At 32.3% G+C, this 24735-nt stretch overlaps 1 protein-coding gene across 20 annotated transcripts in view; it reads left to right on the forward strand.

Annotated features, from left to right (window-relative positions):
• LOC111055063 (dnaJ homolog subfamily B member 3) overlaps window positions 1–22875 on the forward strand; it is a 202744-nt gene extending 179869 nt beyond the window's left edge. For 7 of the 20 annotated variants that reach the window (XM_039440791.1, XM_039440795.1, XM_039440792.1 and 4 more), the window contains 6 exons: window positions 34–143; window positions 3211–3321; window positions 10458–10652; window positions 17893–17952; window positions 19673–19937; window positions 22722–22875. In XM_039440791.1, coding sequence (XP_039296725.1) covers window positions 34–143; window positions 3211–3321; window positions 10458–10652; window positions 17893–17952; window positions 19673–19937; window positions 22722–22821 — 841 coding nt within the window. In that variant the 3' untranslated portion in view covers window positions 22822–22875. The remainder of the gene's footprint in view (window positions 1–33; window positions 144–3210; window positions 3322–10457; window positions 10653–17892; window positions 17953–19672; window positions 19938–22721) is intronic. The other 13 variants (XM_039440801.1, XM_039440804.1, XM_039440802.1 and 10 more) reach the window with 6 other exon arrangements.
• Window positions 22876–24735: the final 1860 nt, after the last annotated feature.

Below are 24735 nucleotides of genomic sequence, written 5' to 3' on the forward strand. Positions count from 1 at the left end.
TTATATATTTTTAATTCATTTTTATCTTTTCAGATATCGAAAGCTAGCCCTAAAATGGCACCCCGACAAAAATCCGGACAACCCTGATGAGTCCAATAAAAAATTCAAAGAGATCTCTGAAGCCTATGAAGTTTTGTCGGATGGTAAGTAGAAATCTTTCACTTGACAAATTATTCAGTTTTAACTTTTATGAAAATAATGTCTAAATAATTTCAGTCAGTTTCTTCAATTTGTTATTGTTTAGATTGTATTTAATGTCACAATAGAATCTCCTGTATTATTTATTTATTTCTCTCATTTATTCATTCATTCTTATTCTATACTGTTCAATTATTGAACTTTTAAATGGCACCATACTATTTATTGTATCCAAGGTATACATGTAAATTGATTGTATCTGAAATTTATGAAGTTTGAAAATAATTTATCATATAAAGAATAGGATTTTCTTGAAAAGTTTCTGGGTTGACCTAAATTCTCCTTAATATTTGAGGTGTTATTTTGAAAAGCTTTGTATTATTAAAAATTTCATGGACTCAGGATCTAGGATTCAGAACTTTTTTTAGTATTTAGGATCTAGAATTAAAGATTTCTCAGCTTTTCAGATTTCAAAGTTAAGGATTTGGTTGTTGTATTAAACCATAGAGAATAAAGAAGATATCCTATGGTATAGGTCGTTTATGTTCCGATTTTCGAGCCGTTTACTGTCGACCACTGTCTTTTATTAGTGTTGGGGTGAGTGTAAAAACAGCACAGTTTAAGAGACTACCAGCGTCACATATCTTCACGATAATCAACTACTGGGACTATCGGCTTGAGTTATCAGTGAAATTCGGAACATAAACGACCTATACCATGGGATATCTTCTTATGCCATCTTGTCTCTATGATACAACCATAGAGAAACAATAGCGTAAGTAGATATCCCATGGTATAGGGCGTTTATGTCGCAACTTTTACTGTTATCCCAAGCCGATTGCTGTAGATTATTGTTGATTTTCACTGTTTTGTTGGGGTAAGAGTGTATGAACGGCACAATATGAGAGACTACCAGCGTCATAAAGCTTCACGGGAAAGAACTACATGGGCTATCGGCTTGAGATAACAGTGAAAGTTGCGACATAAACGCCCTATGCCATGGGATATCTACTTATGCTATTGTTTCTCTATGGTACAACATAATTCATATTATATAGGCCTAAATAAAAATTATAAATCCAAGCACCCTTTTAAAATTGTTCAATCACGACATGTTTTAAAAGAGTACTTAAATTTCTAATTTGTATTTATATTTTTAAGAGTAGCTCTAAAGAATAAAAGATAATATTAAACTTGAATTTAAAAAAACACTTTTGAAGTGAAAATGCACTTACTTTTGTAGTGATCGTTTCGACCTGTTGTTGGTCATCATCAGACTGACAGTATATGAACATAATATCATCATCAGATGATGACCAACAACAGGTCGAAACGATCGTCACTACAAAAGTAAGTGCATTTTCACTTAAAAAGTGTTTTTTTTAAATTCAAGTTTAATTTTAACAGTGAAAAAGTATGGATATACAACAGAGATAATATTATATTATACTATTGCATGTGCATGCTTAGATTAGTTTTAAGCTATCTAGCTAATTTTTAGGCTTTACGAATTACACAAAATGTTGGAAAATAATTTTCAGGCTAATAGAACTACTCTCGTATAACTATTTATTATACTCTAGTGTAATACAGTAGATAGCCTAATTCAAACAATAATATTACCGGTGAAGTCAAATTGTAAAAATTTGTACAATAATGATATAATTGATATCAAACTATGGTTTGGTTAATTAAAGGTGTATTTATATAGTTGGGGAATCCATTATTTAGCAATTACAATCATTATTAGGCCTATTTTATATTTGAAATTTATATTTATAAGAGAAGGCCCAACACTCTCATACCCAAAAGTGTCCCTTCCAAATTTATATTACAATCTAAATCAAAATATAGGTTATTTTTATTTTGTTATTATTAATATATTGATAGATGCAATATAATTCTCAACTATGAATGATTGGGAAAGGAACAGCAGGCTTAAAGCCCAAACGGTTCCTTCTCCAAATTTAGATAGAAATATTGTTAATTGTTATGTCACAAAAAACACTATACACTTAAAAAAATTGAAAAACTCATTTTATTTGAAAAAATAGATATGTGAAGTTGAGGGAATCAGAATCAGTATTTTCAATTTATTTGAAAATTTAAGTTTTTCAGTAAAATTTCTTCTTTTGTCCAATCTAGATACGAAACAATGTACAATATTTTTAGGATCCTTACAATCTAAATTTTTGTTAATTATCTCAGATCTCTTCTTCTGTTCAAACTAGATTCAAAACAAAGTACAGTATTTACAATTTTTACTATTTTCATTTTTTTAATTAATAATAATAATATTTTATTTATTCATTTATTGTATAAAATACTATAATCATAATACAATAAATTATGATATTGGAGGAAAAACTAGGCTGAGCCTGTACTATTTCTTTCCAAAAATTTTGATAAAATGTCAATGCTGTCCAAAAGATAAGGTTATGTAATCACACACTGCTTCGTCACTTGATTTTCGGTCCAAGAATGATGTCTCAATTTTGTGATTTTTGTCCAAAATATAGTTTTGTAACAACTTACAGTATCTAGGACTTTTACTATCTACATTTTTTGTTAATTATCCCCGTTTTGTATTTCTCTACTGTCTAAACTAGATTTGAAAGAACTTGCAATATCTCGTACAACATCTGCAGTTTACATTTTTTTCCAGTTATCTCTATTTTGTTTTGTTTTATTCTTTATTTTATTGATTGATACTATAAGTACATCATCAAAATGATAGGGAGAGAAAAAAATAAGATACCTTGTGCTATTCCTCTCCCAAATTTAGATAAGGTTACACATAGTCTGAAATAGGTTAAGTCTTGTAGTTGTTAACTTCACCAAATTTTCAGTTCTTAATTATTTTCACAAAGTAGATTTTTAAATTTAGATGCTTCAAAACAAAACTTAGAAGAAATATTTCACATTATTATTAGTGAAAAAGGAAATATTCACATAAATATTAATATTTTACTGTCAAGATTAGACTTGAAACAACTTACAGTATCAATGACTTTCGAAATTTACATTTTTTGTTGATTATCTCCATTTTGTGTTTTTCTCTGTCCAAACCAGACTCAAAACGCCGTATTTATGACCAGCGATGCTCAGCCAAATCAGCCTCGGCTCGCTCGCAACGGACTTACACACGCACTTTTTTCGATTCACCCTTCCGACACTATTTTGGTATCTATTACATGTCTCGCAGCCATATAGCAAAGCTGGTCACAAGTTTAATTAATGCGTTGGAACTTTCGCTCTAACTAACATCCGTTTTGTGGGGCTTGTTTGATTGTGTTACAATACTAGAGAATCTCATTAATAAAATCCGGGTTTATTTTCATTTGTTCATTCATTTGTTTATTTATCATAAAAGTATTCTCATTTGTTCTATTATTATCAATTGATTAAATTCAAATTAATAAAAACAATATAAAAACTTGTAGTACTTTTTATTAAAACTTTAAAAAAAATTATAAAGGGTGTACTACAAGTTTTTATGAGCCGGTTTCCGAGCTCGGGATTTAGGTAAGTCCTTGACTTTAAACAGCTGGAGTCAGAAAATTGGCTTTTCAAAACGGGGCGTAGTCGCAGATTTTATAACAGTAGTCATAGTTTTTATTTTCTCATTTCTATAATTGGAAACGTTTTTCGTTGACGAAATTAGACATTCCTAAATAATTCAAAATAGCTGAAACTCTACACTATTTTCTCTTTATTTGATTTTGTGTTCAATTCTTTAGTTTTTCGAAATTTAATTCAAACGTGACAATGGGCCATATGAATAAAGTTGAGCATTTGCTTATACTTCTAAAATATGGAGCATTTGCTTCATTTTCTATGAATAAACATGAGCAAAACCTTTTGCTCATGCTCATCAAAAAAATAGTTTGAGCATTTGCTCAAAAGTGAAAGCTTTTGCTCAAAATTTTATGAATAAACTAGAGCATTTGCTCAACTTTTGAAGCAAATGCTTCAAAAAAGGTGAGTCTAGTCTAGAGCAGCTTATCACATTTTGCTCATAGTGAAATGGTGCAACTAATTCGTATGAGGAAGAGGAAACTATACCAGATACGATCACAACCAATAGTTGAGAACTATAAAACTCTTTTTAGATTCAACCATGATACATATCACCATTATCCCTACAAAAGAATAAATACAAAAAATAGCTAGCTACCTGTTATAAAGATAGCCATCACAAAATAGGAAATACGTATTTAAGAAGATGAAAGTGTAGACGATTATAAGAAGGCTATTGATATTATAAGAATATGCTGAAGATTATTATAGAGATGACATTTTTTCACGCTATTATTTCAAAATTCTAAACTCAACTAACCTAAAACTCTATTCATAAATAGAAAACAGAGCAGACGACGCAAACACAAGCGGTGCACCCTATTTGCATATTTAGCGCTTCCGTGAGCTATAAAAACAAACTAAGGCTACAAAAGCGAATCAGCTGATGAAAAATCTCTAAAATACGTGAGCATTTGCTCCAGAGTTCAGGAGCATAAGGTAAGAGTAAAAGGTAAAGCTTATTCATATAAAAATGAGCAAATGCTTTTGCTTCTACCTTCTGCTCATGAGCAAAACCTTATGCTCCATGCTCTTGCTCATGAGCATTTACTCTGGTTTTATTCATATGGGCCTATGACAATGACTACGACTACGCCCCGTTTTGGAAAGCCAATTTTCTGACTCCAGCTGTTTAAAGTCTAGGACTTGGCTAAATCCCGAGCTCGGAAACCGGCCCTAAATTGTTTTTATTTATTTGAACAAAAAAGCCCATATAAGTGAAGTGATTTTTTTTATTAATTACATTTTTTCCACTTATGGAATCAAAACAATTATAAAAAATAAAGAAGTAATATAAGCCAGGTTCGTCGGACACTTATTAAATATAATGGATCCTTAAATCTAGATTCCCACATACACAATATGTGAAGTGTGATAGTATTAGTGAAAGTGATAAACTTCAGTAAAGTTGATTATTGCCATGAGTTATGATGGAACTATTCTCATTGAACCCGGCTGAGTGAGTATGAATGGTTCCATTAGGAATTATGAGATTTATATTCTCCCTGTACCTGTAAAGGCCCATGTTATACGGACAGAAAAAACGCGACAGATTTTTCGCCACGTAGACGCCAAGCCTACCGAGCAATGGACGTCACTGTGTGCAAGTTATACGAAAGTTTTATCTGTCGCGTCGGACCCTGTAAACCCGGCGTCAGCGTCGACAACGCGACCGGACCGGTAAAATTGGCAGAAAAAACGCGATAGAAATGACGCGAGTACTGTTATACGGGCAGCTTTTACGCGGCAGATCCGTACTTCCCCCCCCCCCCACCATACTCCTCCGGGCATACACTTCTCCCTATTGGCTACCTCGGAGCCTGCCGCGGCGTGTTTGCTGCTCGTATAACAGCTCCCTGGCGTCGACGACGCGGCGTTATTGCTGCTCGTATAACAGCACTGAATTGTTAGTTCAGCGTCGGCGTTTTATCTGTCGCGTTTTTTCTGTCCGTATAACAAGGGCCTTATAGTCTCCCTGATATGTGGAAATCCAGTTCAAACCTATAGGTTTATTAATCCATTAGATTTAATAAGTGTCCTAGAAACTGAGACATAAACTGTTGATTCTCATGTTGAATTTTGAATAGAAAAACCTATGAACAAATAATTATCTCTTATTTATTCATTTTAATACATCAATTTATTATTTTATCCATATTTTTGTTAATCTATTTTCAACAATCTAATTGTTCCTCTCTCATAATTTCAATAATTTAATAAAGAATCGTTATAGAGGATCAATGTAGATTCTATTAGTTAAGGCTGTGCACAGGCTAAAAATAAACTTTCTACTCGTGATATTTTTTCGATTTGTATATCATCAAGCTATTATAATAAAATAGTTTTCTCAGGAAAACATTTTTTTTCTGATCATTACTTTTTGAGATATGAGCGCCTAAAGATTGAATTTTTGGGACAGAACATTTCAAATTCGGTACGATATAAATCCATGAGATTCAGAGGATGGATTCTTCATGGTATTGTTGATCTAGTAGAACAAAAATTTTCTGAAATCATCAATTTGTGAAAAAGTTATTCAATTTACCAAAAATAACTAAACTAAAAGTTATTTTTAGTAAATTGAATAACTATCTTAAAAATGACATTTTCAGAAAATTTTTGTTTTACTAGATCGACAATACCAAGAAGGATCTATCCTCCAAATCTCATGGATTTATATCGTACCGAATTTGAAATGTTCTGTCCCAAAAATTCAAACTTCAGGCGCTCATATCTCAAAAAGTAATGATCGAAAAAAAAATGTTTTCCTGAGAAAACTTTTTCATTTTGATAGCTTGATGATATACAAATCGAAAAACTTTGAAAAATATCACGAGTAGAAAGTTTATTTTTAGCCTTTGCACAGCCTTAAACATTGCGTGAGGATACACACAAATCATAGAGAAGATATGAAGAAATAGAAGAATAAAGGAGTAGGAAGAAGAAGAAGAAGAAGATGATGATGATGATGATGATGATGATGATGATGATGATGAAGATGATAAAGGGAATTGTTAATTGATTATTGTTTAGGGTTGATTTGATTTGAGTTTTAGATTACATTCTTTCAGTTATGTGGATTAGTAAAGTTAATATTTTGCAGGTTTGTAAAATAATTCATAATAAGCAAAAAGATACGTGGTTAGCTTTTGAAATGAATAGATTAAAGAATTATAGAAATATTAATGGAGGTGTAATTGGATTAGGAACATGATAATTCAATATTGTGTATTTTATTAATAACTAAATAAATCGGCAGAGTTTCAACAGATAACCGTTCATTCTTGGAAAAAATATATAAATTTAATCTTATCTATTAATACCAGAAGAGGGAAAGAGTGAGAAAGAGAGAGAAGAGGAATGTAATCAGGTAATAATTATACACTTCTCATGATGGTTCCCACGTAAGCCCTAGGCTTGTGCTAGGATGATAGGAATCAGGGAGTGATAGACATGATCAAACAAGCCCTACATTGCTTTATTCATCTTTGGTACCACCTCCCAAATCATGCCTTAACAATTTCTGGGTTTTCTAACATTTTTTTTCAAAATTTTATAGTTTTTGAACCCGTTCTCATGTTTCCCATGTGTTCTTACCCTAAAAATTTTGACGACCTAAATTTCGTGTTTTTCTAAATTTATTTACTGTTCTAACCTGAATCTCGTTTATTTTAGATTTATTGTTTTGTGTGGCTGCTTTTAATTTACATTTTTCCATAGGTTTGATATAATATCATCTACATCTTCCCTATAACCACTTTTTTAAAACCTAAATTTCGTGTTTTTCCAAATTTATTTATTGTTCCAACGTGAATCTCGTTTTTTTTTTTTAATTTATTTGTTTTTGTGGCTTTTAATTCTCCCAATTTAATTTTTTCATAGGTTTGATATATCATCTCCATCTTCCCGATAACTATTTTTCATGTACCTAGTGAATGTCTCCCAAAAACACAATACAAAAAAAGTCATGTAAACTACTAACAACTTTGTTTTGAGCAGTGACAAATTTTTTATAGCTAACAAAAAATCAAAATTCCTCCAACTTTGTGCGCTGATGGTGGATTTCAAAATGTATTTTCCTCAATAATCAACATTCTGTTTCAAGTTGTGTTACCGAATTAAATTGTATTTTGTCCCCAATCTTTCCCTTGTATTAAAAATATACAATGTTTATAGTTTCGGAATGATTCTTCATAGGTGTAAATTTTTTTGTGTATATATAAGGACTTCAATCAATACAATTCGTGAAATGATTTTCTCAGCTCTAATTTGCATTTTCAATTTAGTATAATATATTGGATTGTAAATCTGACTGTATATATTGTACATTTTGACTGTTTGTTACCTTTATTTGATATCTTCTATTATTTTTCTACCTGAAAATTGATTCTTTGAATACAAATTGTGTTATCCTTACTATCAATTTCATTAAAATTTAAAAATTGGAAAAGTTTTTAAAATGAAAAATCTTTATCAGTCTTGTAAGAAGATATCTGTAAATCGATATAATTCTAAACTTGTATGAAATAACAGATCATTCTCATGGATTTTCATCTCAGTTTACAATTAATTTTAAATTAAATTTTCTATTAGAATATTTTCTTGATGAATTGAAAATAACTATCATTAAACATGAAAATGTTCAACATTATTATCTAATATTATTGAGAACAATGATTTTATACCTATTGATTGATAATAGGTCAAATAAGTTTTGGACTGTAGTATGTTTCTTTGTCCTCAAGTTTATTGTAAATGATGAATAAATAAATAAATAATGAAGCCCCTTGCTGTCATTTGGAAACCAGAGGCCTTCTTGTTATGTATTTTGTAAAATTCTATAATATTCTAAAATCTTTATTGAAATGGGTTGGGATAAATTTGTAGCTTATGTGTAGAAATCAATAATATTTTTAAAAATAACCCTAAGGAAATCTAATACAGTATTTTATTCTCTCTCTCATCTGAATTGAAATCAGTAATTTTAGATCACTTAACCAACTTCTGGATCAACAGCTTAAAAATCTCTCACTTGCTTGCTTAAATCATCATTTAAAACAACCAATTAATTACAATAATTCTACTAATGATTGATATAATGGGGTAGAAGCTTTATTAATTTTCTTTCAAGTAAATTAATCAACACAGTTCATTCAAATACTTTTTAGTAGTAGTCCTGGTGAGAATTACCCAGATTAACCCTTTATTATTTTAGAAAAATTGCTCATTAGTCTTATTAGACTATATTGCAATGTATTTTAAAAAATATATATTTATTTTTTGTCTATATCGGTTTTTGATAGGCTACTTTTTTATCATTTCCATTCCATTAACCAATGAAAAATCGTACATTATTATTAAAAAATCCTATTATGAAAAATGAAAATTATTTGATGTTACCTCTCCTCATAAAATTTTCCCGAACGTTTAAACAAACATGTTTGTCAAACATTTTCTTTGTTTTGACTCAATTTTAGAAAATTCTTAAAAAAAAACAGACTACCTGAGCACAGTACTGAAAAATTCCATTCAATTATTGTATTATTTCATTTCAACAACATATTAAATGTTTTCATCTGTGCTTCGGAATTACAATATCCACTTATTTAATTCTTTGTCTTCTTAAAATGTATCAATTAAGGGCTATTTATTTTTATTGAATAAAATAGATAGTACCCTTTTTTGAAATTAATTTAATATTATTGAAAAATAATATATAAATTATAAGAATTAGTTTCAGTGATCCACACCGTTTTCAGTTTAAAAAAAATAAATTTCAAAATATATTTTTTGAAACCTGAAGATGGTGTGGATCACTGAAACTAGCTGTTATAATTTGTATTTCTAATGTATTATTTTATTAATTTCAAAAAAGGGTACTATCTATTTTATAAATATTTCATTCTCAGTTCAATCGTAACTTATTTGCTAGCAAGTAGAAACACATTACATTTTTTATTTCTCATTTATTTATTTATCTACCTATTTTCTGTATCTATATATGTTATCATTATTTTTTTTGTATTGTAATTTTTGTGTTGCAACAAGAAACGCTACACTAAATTTTTTTTTTGTCTCATTTATTCACTTATTTGTAGTTTTTATTTGTTTGTGTCTTTATTCTTTATTACTCAATTCTTTATTGATTCATACATCAAGTACAACATCAAACATGATAGGGAGAGAAAAAATAAGGTAGCCTTGTGCCTTTCCTCTCCCAAATTTAGATATGGCCACACATAGTCCGAAATAGGTTGAGTCTTCTTGTAGTTGTTCACTTCACGAAATGCTCAGTTTGTAATTATTTTCACAAAGTAGATTTTTAAATTTAGATGCTCCAAAAGCAAACATAGAAGAAAAGTTTTACATTATTATCACTAAAATAAAAAATATTGACATATTAAAGACACAATTTTAAAGAACCGATAAAAACAAACTTAATTCTGATTCAATTAATTTATTTATGTACCTATGTACGCCCCTAACTTCGCCATCCTAGGTAAAAAATAAAGGCAGCGATTCTATTCTATTCTATGTTCTCTATCTATGTATGTTCTCATTATTATATTGTATTCTAATTTAATATTGCAATATATTTGTGTTGCAACAAGAAACGTCATACTAAAAATTATTTTTCATGTCTCATTCATTCACTTATTAATTTTTTATATTTATTCGTGTCCTGATCATTATCTTATAATATTTTGATTTTATTTAATTGAAACCAATATGTATTGCAGAAAAGAAACGCCGCGTGTACGACCAGTATGGCAAGGAAGGCCTGGGACTGGGAGACCGCGGGCGGTCACGTGGTCGCCACCACAGTCAGGACCCCTTCCAGGACATGATGTACGAGTTCCACTTTGCGTTCAGAGACCCCGACGAGGTGTTCAGGGAGTTCTTTGGCGGGTCGCCGTTTGATGACATGTTTGGAGGTGAGTTCAAGGTCACTTTGGAGGGTAGAGGTCAAATGAAGGTCTTTTCGAAGGTTGGAGGTCATTTTGAAGGTTAAATCTGAATTCACACATTTCAGTATGAGCTATTGGGACCGACATTGTGAATTTTGACGTAAGACTGAATTTCAACCCCTCATAAGTGGGTGACTTAGGGGTTGTAACTCGAATATTTTAAATGTAAGCACTCGTTGTATGGTACATCATTTTAAAAGCCTTTTTGAAACAAGAAAGATTGTATCGACAAAAATGTTCTATGAAACTTGTATCCAAACTTGTTACCACAAAGCCCATGGTTTTTATTTATATTTGTAGCATTTTATTGTATATTATTTGTTTTGTAATTCTTTGTTATTTTGTTTTGTGTGTTTTAATAATAAATAACAATAAAATAAAAACAAATAAATTAATAAGAATACTATTTCTATGAACAATTTGGTTGAACTTGATTATAGCAAGAAAGTACTAGTACTGTAAAAAATAATAATACCAGTGTTTCCCCAAAATTTTTACTAGCTGTAGAATGAATATATTTCAATTTTTCATTCAACTCAATAAAAAATTGCATCCATTCAATGAGAAACTTAATATGTTCAGATGCCACTAAATATTATTTTAACAATAGCCTGCATTTTTTTACAGTAGTCAAATCGAAGAGTGCAGAATATAATATTAATCAATAATCATCCACGTATATTGGCTCGAAAATAATGAGATCTATAAATGAATAAAAATAAAATGTCGGCTGACTGAAGTTTAGTTTTTAAAGAAATGAGGGGTTGTAACTCAAATATTTTGAACGTAAACACCCATTGTTTAGTTTTTAAAGAAATGAGGGGTTGTAACTCAAATATTTTGAACGTAAACACCCATTGTGTGGTACATCATTTTAAAGGCCTCTTGAAAACAAGAAAGATGACATAAATAAAAATGCTCTATGATACTTTAATTCAAAATGGTGGCTGATTGAAGTTTGAGTTTTTGAAGACATAATTGATAAATGTTAATCAGCCGTCATTTTGGATAAAAGTATCATAGAGCATTTTTATTGATGTCATTTTTCTAGTTTTGAGAAGGCCTTGAAAATGACATACCACATAATGGTTGTTAACATTTAGAATATTTTAGTTGGTACCCCTCATTTCTTTAAAAACTAAAACTTCTATCAGCGGCCATTTTGGATACAACATCATAGAACATTTTTGTCGATGCCATCTTTCTTGTTTATAAAAGGCCTTTAAAATGATGTACCACACAATGGGTGTTTACATTTGAAATATTTGAGTTACAACACCTTAGTCACCCCCTTATGAGGGGTTAAAATTCAGTTGTATGTCAAAAGGTAGAGTATTTGACCAATAACTTATCCTGAAAGTTACAGTATTATATCTACATCAGTCTCCAACTTATTGAAGGGTTTCCATACATATGACTCACTCTGTATAATAGTATTGTAAATAGAACAAATACATTTGAATTTGCAAATACTTGCAAGTTCTGAGTTCAAGTGTCTGAGAGAAATTTTTTGCCTCCTTCGCAGCAATTTTATTGCTGATCATTTTTTTTAGCAATTTTATTTCACCATTTATCATCTAGCTGACCGTCCTATCCTTTGCCTTTACCGTCCTATCATATTCGATGCACATCTTCAATCATTGGGTTTTTTCCAAAAAAATGAATATCCAATGGAGGTGATATTTATTGCTCACATGGTATGAATATTTACCATAAAACCAAATTTATTGCCTTAAAACGTGTAAACAATAGACCAAAGGAAAGACATAAAATTGTCATTCCTTTACTGACCCAATAGAGTTTATATTGGTCAGAAAAGATTTGTCATAGCTTCATATTTAACCACCATAAAATCACATTTTTGTCATAAAATAACATAACAGTGCCATAAAATAGAAATCTATACTATAATAAAGGAAAGAACTGGCTTATACAAGTACGGGATTGGAAAATTGTGTTCGACGCATCATCACGTCTGAAAACTACTCAAATGATTAACTTGAAATTTTGCATATAGATTCTTAATTAATTGAGGGTGACTCTAGGCCTACTTCAAACTCTTGAAGATTCCACAAGTTCAAGTTATCAGTTTGTCAAGTTTTAAAATAGATCCTTGCAGAGCACGGGTTACCAGCTAGTATATAATAAGTTATTTTAATATTGGAAAGGCGTGTTTTCAATTCTTCAAGATTTCATTTCGTTAGATTTCAGTTTGTCAAGTTTTAAAACAGACCCTTGCGGAGCACGGGTTACCTGCTAGTGATGAATAAACATAATATAGCTTACAGATGCATAAATAGAATATGGATTCAGTTGAGGTCAAATTCAAATGAATGTATTTAGTTATTTATTTACATTGTGTACAAACACTTAACATGAGGAAAGGCACAACAGGCTCATGCCCAGAACTGTCCCATTTCCAATTTATACTATACTGTCCAAATAAAAATGTTGATTATGTTACTTTCACTTTTCAAAATACAATTTACACTCTTCAATACTCAGATAAACGAGCAAATTTTGAATCAAATAGATACTATTAGAATCTGAAATTAAAAAATCTAGAACAGTAACTAAATAATTATTCAAAAAGTCTAAATTTTGAATGAAACTAGAAAATTTTGAGCTAAAAACTTCTCACTTTATAGAAAACTAGTCTTATTCGTTGTAATGTGGTTAATTTTTAGTTAAAATTTACCATGTATCATATACTAGAAAATGGATGCTTCATTCACTGTATTATTGCATAAAATATCATAACTGGCCATTCTAAAAGAACACAGACTTATAAAAAGCTTTGGAGAAAGAAATCCGGATGACCCTGTGTCTTCGAACAAGATCAACCTTTTTTGGACTATATGCATATAGTTTTCATATACTGTATATAGACTATATTATTTTTGCATATGTTTTGTACCATGTCCATTTTACAACTATATATTTACCATGTATCATATACTAGAAAATAGGTGCTTCATTCACTGTATAATCAACAGATCCTTCTTCACGATATTACTATAGTGAGGTCCACGTTATAATAGCAGTGGAGAAAGATAGGAGAAAAACGTTGCCGATCCTCTGACTTGTCAATGCCTTCTATAGACGGTAGCTGATACAGATTTATTGATGTTATATTAACGGTTCAAATCAGATTATTTTGATCAAGTCGATTAATAGTTTTTGCTTTTTAAATGTGATTTTGTGTTTGAAAATAGTTTTCTTGATTTTAAAATCTATAAAATAGGAACTGAGGAAGTGAAAGTGCAAATTTTTGTGAGAAAAATGAAGAACCCAAGACATAACCTATAAACTTGAGTGTTGATAGGAAATGACATTGGGTAATACGGCGAGGCAGAACATCCGAAAGGATCTCTCTGTCGATAAAAGCCATAAGAGTAAATAAAGTCGATTAAAATTTCTAGATTAATATTTCTCGTGAAATAAGCAGATTGATTGCAAATAGAACAGCTGAACATAATTCTGTCTCTCTCCCACTCAGGCACGTACGCATCTTTTGTTACGGTATCGACAGACGACGCAATTATCATCTGTTTTTCCAAGGATGGATAATTATTATCCTTTTCATGTCCTTCAGTGAGTTTTCCCAGGAATGAGGCCTAGTGCAATCGGATTTTTATATCATAACCTACTATGTTTCAAATTTCGTGAAAATCGTTAGAGCCGTTTTCGAGATCCGTTAGACATAAATAAATAACCAGATAAATATATAAATATAAAAATGTATTATACATAAATTGTTCGCTTAATATAATATGATACTAGACTATGTATTTACTATATCACTAGATTAGAGTTCTTTATTTATGTATGTTACAATATTTACTGGCTTTTACACTAATTCACATTAAATGACGGTATTGCTTATTATTCAACGAATTTTACCAAGTATAAAAAATTAACCAATGAGAATAAAGATTGAATGCAATTAGGATAACGATAATATAATATTGTGATGTAGATACATGAATCGGCTGTGTTTCAACAAATAATTGTCGATTCTCTGAAAAGGATAAAAATAATATCCTTCCCATCAACACACGACTGGGTACCATTCGGAGATTATTTTTCAAAATGCTGAATTAGGCTGCAAACTTAACTGTGTAAATTCCGCTTATATAACTAGTAGTTCTGTGAACAGTAGACCTCACGCAGTATTCTCATTCACAAGTACCTGATTGAAACTAAAGACCTTATGGAAATACAGCAATAGACTGGCTTCTCCACACATCTGTGTAATCACTTGTCAGCTGATTTATGATGAATAATTCTATAGTCTGATTTTTACTCTAATATTGGCCTATGAAGGAGGCTCCTTTTTCCTTTTATATTATCCTTGAAATGCAATTTTCCAAAAACCTTGTATATACGTCGACGCGCAATTAAAAAAGGAACATACCTGTCAAATTTCATGAAAATCTATTACCCCGTTTCGCCGTAAATGCGCAACATATAAACATTTAAACATTAAGAGAAATGCCAAACCGTCGACTTGAATCTTAGACCTCACTTCGCTCGGTCAATTATTTTGAACTCAGCTCATTTTAAATCTATGTATTTTTGCGATACACTATTTACCAGGTGTTTTATTTACTATATAATTGAGAGATATTATATAGTAAATGACTAAACCGGCTTTTACTTTAGACTCAAGGTTAGCGGGTTGGTTGAGTCATAATAGGCAAATGTCACTGAAGAGAAAAATGAGTATAGTTATAGATAAACGATAACTGTAAAATGTCATTGATTTTCTGTGCTATGGGTGTTATAGCCTTTATTATTATTCTATACCTTCTTTAACGTTTTTTCTTGTTCTTTTCTTCTTCTTCTTCTTCTTCGTCTTCTTCTTCTTCTTCTTCTACTTCTATTACTACTACTTCTTCTTCTTCTCCTACTTCCATTACTTCTACTTCTTATTCTTCTTCTTTTTCTGATTGTTCTTCTTTTTCTGATTCTTCTTCATCATCATCATCTTCCTTTCTTTTCTTCTTCTTTTTCTTTTCCCCTCTCATGTCTTCTTCAATTTTTCTTTTCAATTCTCATCTTCAGTCTTCTCAATTTTGCCTCTAATCTGTTTTTACCCATTCTTCAATCTTTCTCCTTATACTCCACCTCTACTTCTATCCACTCAATACCCTATTTCCCATTTCCTCATTCTAATTCTCTTCTGCTTTTCATAATAGTAACTTACGTCACATGGACGGGAAGGGGCCTTTTGCAGGCGAGAATGATGTTTCTAGTCGAGGCGTTAGCCGAGACTAGAATTCCATTTGAGCACTGCAAAAAACATTCACGTCCAAGTAACGTACACTATTTTTTGTCATAATAATCTAAAGAAGAATAATTGAGAAATAGAAAACATCACCTGCTTGTGCTGACATTACTACATGCATTCTATAAATATAACCTAATTTACTAATTCTGAATCAGGAATTTTGTGGAAGTTGACAAAACTTCCACCTGGAGCGCTGAAGGTTGTTTTTTGTAGCTGTCTTGCTGTTCCTATTTTGGAATTAGGAAACATACTCGACTGTAAACATTATGGTTTCATTGAGTAGAGCTTAGACCAGTTATAGAATAGACACGTTGGGAAGTCTAGCCTCTGAAGCCAACATCTACTGCCATATCACCTTATCTTGACGTCAGCATCGGATAGAGAACTTTTCTGCAGAGTTGGTTTACATTGTTTTCTATCCGATGCTGACGTCACGATATGGTGATATGGCAGTAGATGTTGGCTTCAGAGGCTAGACTTCCCAGCGTGTCTATTCTACAACTGGTCTAAGGTTCCGCAAACCAGCTTACCGGCTTGATTCCATGCATGGGAAACAGCTGAGATTGAATGACTAAGACAAAAATATAATTACTAAACAATATTTGAATTATGTTGCTTCAGATACTTGAGTAGTTCAGTATCAAAGACGGACAACTACTGTGAACCAAATTTCACTGAAACATCGGTTTTGTGTTTACAATACTTCTAATAACGTTTCAGACCTGAAATTTTTTTATATTATACTTTACAACTAACATATTGCGATAAATCAATAATAATATCCAAAAATGATTTGGAAATAGTGGAAAATTAGCTTCAAATTTAGAGTTGTCCGTTTTTGAAACCAAAACTCCATTTTGTCCGACTTTGCAACCAACATCGTGCTATTTGTCCGCTTTTGAAAGTGAACATTCCAGTTTTCAGTTTCAAAAGTGAACAATTCTGATATTGATTATCTGAGTTTTTTTCAGTGTAAGATTCAATAAGATATGAATATTATAGAAGGTATACTGATTTACCTCTACTTAAATTCTTTACCCAATTTTTAAAACATTTTTTTGATTAAATTGAGATGATAGGCACAAAGAATAATATGAATAACATTTTTTATTGATCTATAAAATTGCCTTTTATGAATTATACACAACGTAATGACTATTATTTATGGTGTCAATTACAAATACTATCAATTGAATACAAATTAATATTTTTCAAAAACTATAGTAGCCTATAACATTTGGCAGAGGTACAAAAAATTCACTGGCTTACTAAGTCTTACCTTTCCTACTTTATTTTGATCTGTAATTTTCATATTATATCCCTCTCTTTTCTGTATAGGGCTACTAGCAATATAAATAGAAATACAAATCTCAGTACCCTTTTTGAATTATTTTATCACAACATATTTGGGACATTCATGAATGTATTCACTAATGTCCAAAACATGTTGTGATAAAATAATTCAAAAAGGGTACTGAGATTTGTGTTTCTATTTATATATCTCCTCGCTTATTCCACTCATCTTTCAATTATACTCTTCTTCTCCCTTCCGCTGTAACATTTCATCCATACGTCTTTCTCTTCTTTCCTTCCCCTCCAAAAATTGGAAATAAGACTTATAACCATCCTCGGTGAATTAAGAATTTATATGCAAAATTTCAAGTTAATCAGTTGAGTAGCTGAGACGTGATGATGCGTCATTCGTGAATTCCCAATCCCCTACATGTGTGAGCCGATTCTTCCCTTCATTATATTAGAGATTATAATAATCAATTATTTATAGTTGAATAATATATATTCATTTAATGTATAAACTATAGGAAATCTTCGACTACTTTATGCATATAACTGTGCTGTATCTTTTATTTTCCACTAATAGTTTAAATATTTTTACAAATTAATTGTATTCTCTAGGTTCTTCTAAACGAAATAGTTTGAGAAGGCATGGAGGTAGTCTATGCAGTCTTTTGTCAGGTATTGATGATTCAGCAAAACGTTTCAATTTTTGAATTTTTCCTAACAGGTTGAATTTTTGGCATAACACTTGTTTGTATTTGTTTTAATGTGTAGGAAACGTTGTATGTTTCAAATAATAACTTTCTGTGATTTAATTATTTCCATTAAAAAGGTTTTGTTATTTGCGTGATTTAGAATTTATGTTTTCACTCTTTCCAATGTTTTATTTATTTTTGTTTTCTAAGTAATGCCAACCTTTTACAATTTGTGTTCCAGTTTTTGTGGAATCATGATGTTTTTGTAAAATAATGTATGTATTATTGATTAGTGTTAATGATATAATATTGTAGTAGTGTTATTTAACTTTTTAACATCAGACATTACTAACTCCATATATTTATGTGAGATAACAAACTGATCTGGTTTCATATGGTCTTGTCGCAGTGCCATAACCCTATGTGAGATAGGTTACTGTTTATATGAAGCACTCGAGGCACATAGGCCTCGAGCATTTAATACTTATAATAAAATAATGATAATTGAACGAGCGGCAGCGAGTTCTCACTCTCGACTTACTGAAGGCCAAAGTCTGTGTCCGTCTGTTTCTATGTTCTACAATAACTTCAGAAAGAATTCATCAATCAGCTTTAAATTGTGAGCACATATTCGTCTAACCTTTACACAGGTCAAGTTCGTTGGACAACAAAATTAACTTACTCCTTCGTCCTTTTTAAGGATATAAAAAATAACATTGAAAGTGCATAGGAAAAAAAATTGTTGTGATTTAGTCAGCTGAAGAATTCATTGCATGCAATTAATACAGTTTCTCGCAGTCTCTGAAGCTGATGTTTTTGGAAAGCCGTGAATATTATCCCGCGAACAATACCTTGCCTATTATGCCGTTTCAAAGTCACCGAGGCAAAGCTATGGGAAGCGTATTGTATTACTGTTTCACATGATATTCTTATATACAGTTTCACATGACAAAAAAAATACTACTGTATGTACTATTCATTTGAAAATGTGTTAAGGGAGCATATATGGAATGTCATTCCTTGTGCTCCCATATGTATATGTTAAAAAATACATAAATACAAATTATTATATAAGTAAAACATAGTGTATTATGTACTGTTCATTTGATAATGTGTTAAAAGAGCATATATAGGATGTCATTCCTTGTGCTTCCATATGTATTTGTTCAAAAATATATAAATAAAACTTGGAATTTTTTTAGTTTTTAACAATATTTTATGAATATGAGTGTCCTCTTCCACTTCTATAGTGAGGTCCACGTGGCAGTGGAGAAAGATAGGAGAACAACGTTGCCGATCCTCTGTCTTGTCAATGCCTCCTATGGAGCCTAACTGATACCGGCTCATTGATGTAATATTAACTGTTCATTCTAGTTTAAAATAATCATTTATACTTTATTAAGCAAGAAATTATAATTTCAATAATTTTTAATGAATTTTCATAATTAAAATGAAATATTTTGTTTATTGATTATTAATTCCACATTGTTAAAAGACGATCTGGCAACAGAGGAAAGCGAGAAAGAGATAGCGCTATTCGCTTTGTTTAATGATAGACAAGGATAGCAACACTATTGTTGATCAAACACTGCTATTATAATGTGGACCTCAATATATAGTGAATTATGTATATTGATATCTTTGACAATTTGTAATTTGTAATTTTCTAGTTTTTGACAGTATTTTTGTGTTTTGTTTACCAGTAGGTCGCCACAACCACTGGGGTCACGGGGGCGGTCATGGTCTGAGCCCATTCGGCGGTCTGCACCCGTTCGACCTGAACATCGCCACCTTCGGGGACATGTTTGGAGGTGGTCAGAGGGGCGGTCACGGCGGTCAACCTCAGTTCATGTCGTTCAGCTCGTCGTTCGGGGGCGGTCACGGGGGTGGAGGTGGGGGTGGAGCCAACGTGAAGAGGACATCCACGTCGACACGGTTCATCGGCAACAAGAAGATTACCACCAAGAAGTGAGTACAGTGACCGAGCGAAGTGAGGTCTAAAGTGGGTAAACTACGAGGGTCATTCAATAAGTAACGAGACAAATTAAACGGTTGAATTTATCTACATGAAACTTTCAGGACATGAAGTTAGCAACCTTGCGATGACATCTGATCAGCTGTTCTATCTGGAGTGATTCGTGGTCTAGTGGATAGGGTGCTTGCGTAGCAGCACAGAGATCCCGGGTTCAATCCCTCTCGCAACCAAACGTTTTTTAACCAGATCACTCCCGTGTTATCGGATAGGCACGTTAAACTGTCGGTCCCGGCTGAAGTATGACAGTCGTAAGGCCCATTGACGGCTTAAATTATATATTCAGGCGGTGGGACCTTCCCGCAAGGGACTCCCCTAGTCGCAAAAGTTGAGAATGGTAGTGAAATCCACAAAGGTATGTTAAAAGTGTAAGGAGAACATTGTTTGAATCGTTCAAACGTTTACAAATGGGTAGGATAGTTTAAAAGTGACCATACAAAAGTTTGTGACAATCAACGCAGTGGACGACCGGTCGAAGTTGGGACTTCCTCTCTTGAATCTTGAATTGATTCGTTAATTCGGGACTATAGGAGTATCACTGTTGAATTCACAAGTAAGAAAGGAAACGCGAGTGTTATAACTGCCCATTATATATTCATAACAAGATGCAGTACAACAAAACTTGTGTGAGATGGGTGCCAAGACAACTCACAGATGCTCATAAAGAAACCCGGCTTCAAATAAGTCAACAGTTGGAAAATCGGTATGCGACTGAAGGAGAATGTTTTTTCAAAATAATTGTAACGTGCGATGAGACATGGATCCACCACTATGAGCCAGAGTCAAAACGACAGACTAAAAATCAGATTACAGCACACGTTGTTCTTGCACGGTGCAATTCTCAAGCGGACTTACCATTGTTAACTGAGTCAATTTGCTATTATGTTAACGAGATACGATAGAACAGCTGATCAGATGTCATCGCAAGGTTGCTAACTTCATGTCCTGAAAGTTTCATGTAGATAAATTCAACCGTTTAATTTGTCTCGTTACTTATTGAATGACCCTCGTAGTTTACCCACTTTAGACCTCACTTCGCTCATAATTTTGTATGGACTATAGTTTATATGATGGTGTGTACAGACTAAAGCGCCACGAACACGCGCATTTCACTTTTCATAAGCTGATTATCCTATGTATTTGTACAGAAACAGTAAGGTACAGATACAGTAAAAATAGCTTCAGCTGATGAAAAGTGGAATGCGCGTGCTCGTGACACTCAAATCTGTACGCAGCTCAACAGGATATCATTGAAAGTGCATAAGAAATAGATTCCTAGTTATTCATTAGTACGAAACACAAATCTGCTGCCTGCTGCATTCTTAATAACTCAATGCTACTTGAACTTTTTCTCTTTCACTACTTTCAATACAACTGCATACACAATATCAGCGGCATTTTAGCGAGTTCTCCGACATCGGGGGCTCATCAGTTATTTCCTCCTCCTTATACCGATCCTGCTTTATCTATAAATTGTCTAAAACACAAACTCCTGTAAATGCTCCAGTAAAAACCTTGTAGTATTTAAGGAATAATTGGACCTAGATGTGAACCTTGCAGATCTACACATCAAAATCATTTCCTATTTCTATTGTTTATTTTTTGGCAGTGCTGTTGAAAACGAATGGATGATGATACCATTTTTCAAGTGAATAAAAAAGAACATTTGCCCTGGATGTGAGCCATGTATAACTCCAATTAATATTCCTTTGATTTAGTGTGTCACAGAGTATTTCGAAACAGCAAAGTAATATTAAAGGTTGATTATACAATTTTCAAAGTGTGAATAAAAAAGAACATTGGCCCTAATATGTGACCATGTGTAACTCCATAACAAATTCAACTCTCATTAATATATCCGTGCTTTATTGTGTTACAGAGTCTTTTAAAGTAATATGTAAGAATAATTATTATTAAACGAAAATCCAAATTAAACGCTGTAAATCTCCCCGAAGACTTCTGCTACTGCAAAAATATTGACAACAGGGTAAACAGCTAGATGGAAATTCGATGAAAGCTACTATGCAAAAATTATTTGTCAGACCTGGAATGCATTTGCATAATAAATTATGCATTTAATTAGGTTTTTTCTGTTATATGTAAGGTATTATTCCATTTTCAAAGTGTGAATGAAAAATATCATTGGCCCTAAAATGTAACCTTGTGTTACTCCACTACAAATTCTACTCCCACTTATAATATATTTGTGTTTTATTCTATTGCAGTCTCTCATAGTAATATGTTAGGTGTATTATTCCATTTTCAAAAAGCAAATGAAAAATATGATTGGCCCTAAAATGTAACTATGTATAACTGTTGTCTAAAACACAAGATCTAGTTAAATCACCTTATAGTATTTAAGGAATTGGACCTAGATGTGAAGCATGTAGATCTACACTACAAATTCAACTCTTATCTCTATTGATTCTTTTGTCGCATTATTGAATACAGCAAAGAATGGATGATGATATTTTTCAAGTGTGAATAAAAAAGAGCATTAGCCCTAAAATGTGACCATGTGTAACTCCACAACAAATTCACCTAGCATTAATATATCTGTGTTTTATTTTGTTGCATAGTCTTTCTAAGTAATATGTAAGGTCTATTATTCCATTTTGAAAGTGTGAATAAAAAATAATATTGGCCCTAAAATGTGACCATGTGTAACTCCACAACAAATTCAACTCGTATTAATATTGGTATGCTTTATTTTGTTGCAGAGTCGTTGAGAACGGCAAGGAAACGGTCCTACAGTACGAGAACGACGTCCTCAAGTCGAAAACGGTGAACGGCGTACCGCAGTCAATCACTTACAACTAATCGAAAGCCTTTGCGAAATCTACAAATAATTCATCATTTTTTCATCTCGTTTTAGAACAAGGGATACTTTGACATCATATACTGCCTCTCGCAATCTACATCTCACTGTAAACTGGAAATTTGTTGGTTAATTCATCAATAATAATTCTTAAATATAATTATTTTCATAATTTTTTCATTCATTATGCATTGGGACAAGTTGGGAAGCTTGAAATTTTTCTGTAGTATTATTTCAGTTTTGTTTAACTCGAAGTTTTCATCTTTTTCAAAATCCAATCATTCTTAAACGTTTTTCAAATTAACCAATACTTTTAAATTAACCTTTCTTGTTTTGTATGTAATGAAGTTAGCAACCTTGCGATGACATCTGATCAGCTGTTCTATCTGGAGTGATTCGTGGTCTAGTGGATAGGGTGCTTGCGTAGCAGCACAGAGATCCCGGGTTCAATCCCTCTCGCAACCAAACGTTTTTTAACCAGATCACTCCCGTGTTATCGGATAGGCACGTTAAACTGTCGGTCCCGGCTGAAGTATGACAGTCGTAAGGCCCATTGACGGCTTAAATTATATATTCAGGCGGTGGGACCTTCCCGCAAGGGACTCCCCTAGTCGCAAAAGTTGAGAATGGTAGTGAAATCCACAAAGGTATGTTAAAAGTGTAAGGAGAACATTGTTTGAATCGTTCAAACGTTTACAAATGGGTAGGATAGTTTAAAAGTGACCATACAAAAGTTTGTGACAATCAACGCAGTGGACGACCGGTCGAAGTTGGGACTTCCTCTCTTGAATCTTGAATTGATTCGTTAATTCGGGACTATAGGCATATCACTGTTGAATTCACAAGTAAGAAAGGAAACGCGAGTGTTATAACTGCCCATTATATATTCATAACAAGATGCAGTACAACAAAACTTGTGTGAGATGGGTGCCAAGACAACTCACAGATGCTCATAAAGAAACCCGGCTTCAAATAAGTCAACAGTTGGAAAATCGGTATGCGACTGAAGGAGAATGTTTTTTCAAAATAATTGTAACGTGCGATGAGACATGGATCCACCACTATGAGCCAGAGTCAAAACGACAGACTAAAAATCAGATTACAGCACACGTTGTTCTTGCACGGTGCAATTCTCAAGCGGACTTACCATTGTTAACTGAGTCAATTTGCTATTATGTTAACGAGATACGATAGAACAGCTGATCAGATGTCATCGCAAGGTTGCTAACTTCATGTCCTGAAAGTTTCATGTAGATAAATTCAACCGTTTAATTTGTCTCGTTACTTATTGAATGACCCTCGTAGTTTACCCACTTTAGACCTCACTTCGCTCATAATTTTGTATGGACTATAGTTTATATGATGGTGTGTACAGACTAAAGCGCCACGAACACGCGCATTTCACTTTTCATAAGCTGATTATCCTATGTATTTGTACAGAAACAGTAAGGTACAGATACAGTAAAAATAGCTTCAGCTGATGAAAAGTGGAATGCGCGTGCTCGTGACACTCAAATCTGTACGCAGCTCAACAGGATATCATTGAAAGTGCATAAGAAATAGATTCCTAGTTATTCATTAGTACGAAACACAAATCTGCTGCCTGCTGCATTCTTAATAACTCAATGCTACTTGAACTTTTTCTCTTTCACTACTTTCAATACAACTGCATACACAATATCAGCGGCATTTTAGCGAGTTCTCCGACATCGGGGGCTCATCAGTTATTTCCTCCTCCTTATACCGATCCTGCTTTATCTATAAATTGTCTAAAACACAAACTCCTGTAAATGCTCCAGTAAAAACCTTGTAGTATTTAAGGAATAATTGGACCTAGATGTGAACCTTGCAGATCTACACATCAAAATCATTTCCTATTTCTATTGTTTATTTTTTGGCAGTGCTGTTGAAAACGA

The sequence above is a fragment of the Nilaparvata lugens genome, chromosome 14 (assembly GCF_014356525.2).
Source record: "Nilaparvata lugens isolate BPH chromosome 14, ASM1435652v1, whole genome shotgun sequence".
Lineage (NCBI taxonomy): Eukaryota > Metazoa > Arthropoda > Insecta > Hemiptera > Delphacidae > Nilaparvata > Nilaparvata lugens.